General features: G+C 74.1%; 3 protein-coding genes across 5 annotated transcripts in view; 1 reads left to right on the forward strand and 2 right to left on the reverse strand.

Moving 5' to 3' along the window:
- The window catches only part of NDUFB7 (NADH:ubiquinone oxidoreductase subunit B7), a 1,499-nt gene extending 1,258 nt beyond the window's left edge, over positions 1-241 (reverse strand). Inside the window, exon 1 of the mRNA XM_015616068.3 lies at positions 24-241. Within this exon, the coding sequence (XP_015471554.1) occupies positions 24-166 (143 nt within the window). The 5' untranslated portion in view covers positions 167-241. The remainder of the gene's footprint in view (positions 1-23) is intronic.
- A 471-nt stretch (positions 242-712) lies between these two features.
- TRAPPC5 (trafficking protein particle complex 5) lies at positions 713-2,220 on the reverse strand. Its single transcript, XM_015616064.1, has 2 exons — positions 2,170-2,220; positions 713-1,632 (listed from the first exon to the last, which is right to left on the reverse strand). Exon 2 carries the CDS (start codon positions 1,624-1,626, stop codon positions 1,060-1,062), a length of 567 nt encoding a protein of 188 aa, XP_015471550.1. The 5' UTR covers positions 1,627-1,632; positions 2,170-2,220; the 3' UTR covers positions 713-1,059.
- On the forward strand, positions 1,727-4,407 carry PCP2 (Purkinje cell protein 2). 3 transcript variants are annotated; one of them, XR_001519125.3, is made up of 4 exons: positions 1,727-1,762; positions 3,418-3,532; positions 3,959-4,095; positions 4,293-4,407. XR_001519125.3 is itself a non-coding variant. In XM_015616065.2 (4 exons), exons 1-4 carry the CDS (start codon positions 3,176-3,178, stop codon positions 4,296-4,298), a joined length of 297 nt encoding a protein of 98 aa, XP_015471551.1. In that variant the 5' UTR covers positions 2,364-3,175; the 3' UTR covers positions 4,299-4,407. The 3 variants fall into 3 exon arrangements, 1 of the variants encoding a protein (XP_015471551.1); XR_001519124.3 differs by lacking the exon at positions 1,727-1,762 and adding an exon at positions 2,038-2,216; XM_015616065.2 differs by lacking the exon at positions 1,727-1,762 and adding an exon at positions 2,364-3,214.
- Positions 4,408-4,881: the final 474 nt, after the last annotated feature.

The following is a 4,881-nucleotide window of genomic DNA, read 5'->3' on the forward strand; positions in this document are numbered from 1 at the left end:
CTCCCCGTGTCCCCGTGTCCCCGTGTCCCCGTGTCCCCGTGTCCCCGCACTGACCGCGGGGCTGGCGGCGCGGCAGGCCCAGATCGGCGGGGAAGGACGGCATGTGCAGCGGGTCGGGCTCGGCCTCCGCGTCCCACAGGTAGCGCCGCGCCAGGTGAGCGCCCATGGCGGCGGGGCCGGCCCGGGAGCGGCAACGGGGGCCCGGCAACGGCGGCGGAACCGGAAACGGCGGAAGCGGAAGCGGCGCGTGCCGGAAGCGGAGGGGGCGGAACCGCAGCGGGGGACGGAGCTGTGCGGGACTGCGGCGTGCCCTGGCGGCGGGGAGGACCCCACAGCACCCCCTGAACCCCCCAAAATCCCCCAGCCTCACCCCAAATCCCCCCCGCACCCTCAGGGAGCTCTGGTGGGACTCCCCACCTGCCCCCGGTCCCGCCCCGAGTGCCCCAGGGACCCCCCGCCCTTTCCGGGGGGACGTGGGGACAGCGATGGCACCGGGCGGGTCACAGGGTGGTGGCACCTGCGGCCCCCGGAATGTCCTCAGTGTCCCCAGGAGGGGACATCCCGATGTCCCACACAGAGCCCTGAGGGGTGGCAGCTGTCCTGTCCCCAGGAGGTGACCGATGTCCCCACAGGGATCCCAGAGACGCAGGGGACGCGTTGGGGACCCAAAGCCACCCCAGGATGTCCCCGGCCAAAGCAGAGACGAGGCCACTGGAGTGACAAGAGACAGTTTATTGTAACATGAGTGTCCCCAAGGGCCACCTCGGGGACAAGAGCAGCCCCGACGTCCCCCGAGGTGGCCGAGGCCACCAGGAAGCTCCTGTGGCGGGTGGTGACGTCTGTCCCGGTTCGATGGCGGATGTCACCGTCGCTCAGGCCCCTCCAGGCTCCTGTCCCTCCCCAGACCGTCCCCTCCCGCAGCCCTGTCCCGCACAGCCCCGTGTGACACGGCCAGGCTGTCCCCAGGCTGTCCCCTCGCTGTCCCCTCCCTCCCGGCGCTGTCCCCGCTCCCGGCGCTGTCCCCGTGTGACAAGGTGACTCCCGCGCTGTCCCCGCGGCTCAGCGCCCCTCCAGGCTCTTGTCGCGGGCGATGACGGCCTCGTCGAACTTGATCATGAGCGTGGTGCCCTTGTGCCAGTGCGCGCTGACGCGGGCGGGGAAGCCGGCGGCGCCCAGCACGGCCTCCAGCAGCCCCGCGGCGAAGGCGGCGCAGTTGAGGGAGCTGTTCTCCCGCGGCACCGACACGAACGTGTTCACCACCGGCTCCCGCTCGATCACGTAGAACGTGCGGTCGTCGTCGTTGGCCTGCTCCAGCTTGTCGGCCTCGCGGCCGAAGAGCGCCCGCCAGAGCGGGCCCTTGACGAACAGCAGCACGCCCAGCACCTTGGTCTCCCGCCGGCCCGGCCGCTCCCGGGCCACCAGCGCGTCCAGCGCCCGCAGCCCCACGTGCTGGCCCAGGCGGGCGAGCCGCGCCTGCAGCTCGGCCACCGAGGCCACGCGGCGCTGGCAGTACTGCACCAGCTCCGAGAAGAGCAGCGCGAAGGCGGCGAGCGACAGCTCCGAGCGCGGCCGGCCCAGCGCCCGCTCCAGCACCGGAGACTTCCCCCGCGTGAAGCGCGCGTCCATGGCGGCCTGCGGGCGGGAGCGGCCCTCAGCGGGACACCGGCACCGGGAGCGGCTGGGGAGGGGCTGGGGAGCGGCTGGGGAGCGGCTGGGGAGGGGCTGAAGGGGCGGGCAGCGGCCAAAAGCGCGGTGGGAGAGGGTGAGGGACGGGCTGAGGGAGTTACAGGGGGCACAGAGGGGTCAGGGCAGCTGCGGCGGTCGGAGGCTCTGAGGGGGCGGTGGCAGCTGGATGGGTTCGGGGGCTCTGAGCGGGTTCGGGGGCTCAGAGGGGGTTCGGGGGCTCAGAGGGGACGGTGGCAGCTGATGGGGTCGGAGGCTCTGAGCGGGTTCGGGGGGGTCAGGGCAGCTGCGGCGGTCGGAGCAGCGCGGGGCCGGGTTAGAGCAGGCGGGGCGGTCTGAGCGGCTCCCGGGGCCCGCAGCAGCGCTCGGGGGAAGCGGGGCCGCGGCAGCGCCCCTGGCAACGGCGGGAGGGGATGGGGGGCACGGACACGGCCGGGCTGGAGGGAGAGAGGAGATCGGGGCCTGCCCGGGACCCCCGGTACCGACCTGACACCGGTCCGGCCGCCGCGACACCGCCGTGAAACAGCCGTAAAGTGCGCCGGGGGAGGGGGGCTGCGCTGGGGGCGGGGCCGCGGCCGCTTGGGCACGCCCCCGGGGACACGGGGGGACACGGGGGGACATCTGGCGACACGGGGGGACACGGGGGGACATCTGGCGACACGGGGGGACACGGGGGGACATCTGGTGACACGGGGGGACATCTGGCGACACGGGGGGACACGGGGGGACATCTGGCGACACGGGGACAGCGGGAGGGGCGCGCACGCCCCCGTGCCCCCCGCCCCTCCCCCCCCGGGACACCTGGGCCGCCAGCTGGGCTGGGGGAGGGGCCCGGGTCCCCGATGACGTCAGAGAGTGGGGGACAGGAGGGGGAGGGGTGCCGTGACCCCGGGGGACACCTGGACCGGGGGGGGGACACACCAGGACAGAGCCAGCCATGGGGGGCACCGGCGTGACCCCCCCGTGTGACAAGTGCCACTGGTGTCACCTGCGTCCCCCGGTGTCACCTGTGTCGCGCAGGTCGCGTCCGCTCCCCAGCGTGTCCCCGGTACCACCCAGGTCCTCCCTCCTGTCCCCCGTGTCCCCCCCGTGTCCCCCCCGCAGCGGGAGCGCGCGGGGCGGATTTATGGGTGCAATTAATTAAGCGCCATTTCATTAATTGCTCGCGGCTGCCAGGGGGGGATTGGGGACACGCGGGGGCGGGGGCAGCCCCCCCTTGGGGACACGGGACACGCACGGGGACCCCACGGAGACCCCACGGGGACCCCAGAGAATCCAGGGGACCCCACAGACCCCACAGCGGCTCAGCGCACACGCAGCACCCGCGACCCCCCCCGGCACCCACGGGTGCCCCCCCCGCGCTCCCATCGTGACCGTGTCCCCCCCGTGTCCCCCCCGTGTCCCTCCCTGTCCCCCCCGTGTCCCTCCCGTGTCCCCCCCGTGTCCCCCCGGGCTATAAGAGGGGGCGCGGGGGCCGCTCCCCCCACCCGCGATGGCGGCCCCGGGGGGGACGGAGCCCGAGCGCGCCGCGGTGAGGGGGGGTCCCGTGGGGTTTGGGGGGTCCCGGTGGGGTTTGGGGGTCCCCTCTGAGGGCGGGTCCCCATCCGAAGGGCACCGAGGGGAGCCCCCCACGTTTGGGGATCACTGGGAGGGCTGTCCCCGTTTCGGGGGGGCTGTCCCCGTTTCGGGGGGGCTGTCCCCGTTTCGGGGGGCCCTGACGCGCTGTCCCCGCAGGAGGGGTCCCCGGCCGAACGGGGGTCCCCGGAACAGGAGGGGTTCTTCTCGCTGCTGAGCTCCGTGCAGGGAACCCGCATGGACGAACAGCGCTGCTCCCTGGGCGGGGGCGCGGGTGAGGGGACACGGGGACAGCGGGGACAGCGGGAGGGGACACCGGGAGAGGGTGAGGGGACACCGGGAGAGGGTGAGGGGACACGGGGACAGCGGGAGGGGACACCGGGAGAGGGTGAGGGGACACCGGGAGAGGGTGAGGGGACACGGGGACAGCGGGAGGGGACACCGGGAGAGGGTGAGGGGACACACAAGGCACGGGGGGACAGAAGTTTGGGGACCTGAAGGGAGCGGGGCAGAGGGGTCGGTGGTGTTGGGGCGACTCGAGGGGTCCCCGGGAAGGCGGAGGGGGGGCCGGGGGTGACGCGGGGGTCCCCGAGGTCTTCGTGGGTGTCCGGGGGGTGTCCCCGGGGGTGACTCGGGGCTGTCCCCGGGATGTCCGGGGGTGTCCCCGGGGCTCCGTGTGTGACCCGCTCCCCCCGGGCAGGGGAAGGGGGCGGGGGCCCGCCGCCCCCCGAGCTGGCCTCGCTGCTGGACATGGTGGCGAGCTCGCAGGGCCGCAGGATGGACGAGCAGCGGCTGCCCGTGCCCAGACTGCCCGGCTTCGGCACCGGGGGCGCGCAGGTGGGCACGGGGGGAGCCCCAGGAATTCGGGGAGAGGGCACAGGGAGGGGGGGATCCAGCCCGGGGGGAGTCCCGGGTTTGGGATGGGAGGGGGCCGTGGGGAGTGGGCTCCCGGGGGGGGTCTCGGGGGGACTTGGGGACACCCCGGGAGTGTCCCCAGGAGACCCCCGCGAGTGCCCCTTCCCCTCTTCCCACAGGACTGAGCCCCCGGAGCCGCCGAGACCCCCTCGCCTTCCCCCGGAGCCACCTCAGCCCTGTCCCCTCCCCTGGCTGTGTCCCCAATAAACCCCCGAGCACTTGGGGCCTGTGACACCCGCGGGGCCTTGGGGACAGCGGGGGGGACACGGGGGGGGGCACCGAGGGACACCCGCGGCACTCGGGTGACACTGAGGGACACCGGCCACCCGTGGGGGTGGCACCAGGGGACAGAGGGGCACAGGGGACACTGAGGGACGGCCGTGCCACCCCCAGGGACAGTGCCAGCGCCGTTTATTGGGGGTGGGGACACCAGGGGTGCCACGTGTCCCCTCGGGCCGGGAACAGCAGTGGGTCCGTCACGCGTCACACACGAGTCCCTCGTGTCCCCACGTCACAGCGCAGGGACACCGGGGCGGCCGCGAGGTCCAGCTGCCACCCGCGGTGCCGCCATCGGGCGAGGACACGTGTCCCTTGTGCCATCGACACGGGGACCAGGTGTGGCCACCAGCACGGTGACAGCGACGCCATCGGTGCTGCCACGTGTCCCCCGTCACCAGCACGGTGACAGTGACGCCATCGGTGCTGCCA

This window comes from Parus major, unplaced genomic scaffold (assembly GCF_001522545.3).
Source record: "Parus major isolate Abel unplaced genomic scaffold, Parus_major1.1 Scaffold341, whole genome shotgun sequence".
NCBI classification, from domain to species: Eukaryota; Metazoa; Chordata; class Aves; order Passeriformes; family Paridae; genus Parus; species Parus major.

Coding starts and splice junctions, on each gene's coding strand:
- PCP2 (XM_015616065.2), top strand. CDS start 3,176: ATGGCGGCCCCGGGGGGGACGGAGCCCGAGCGCGCCGCG. Junction 3,215..3,417: donor CGGAGCCCGAGCGCGCCGCG/GTGAGGGGGGGT, acceptor CTGTCCCCGCAG/GAGGGGTCCCCGGCCGAACG. Junction 3,533..3,958: donor CTCCCTGGGCGGGGGCGCGG/GTGAGGGGACAC, acceptor CCCCCCGGGCAG/GGGAAGGGGGCGGGGGCCCG.
- TRAPPC5 (XM_015616064.1), bottom strand. CDS start 1,626: ATGGACGCGCGCTTCACGCGGGGGAAGTCTCCGGTGCTGGAGCGGGCG.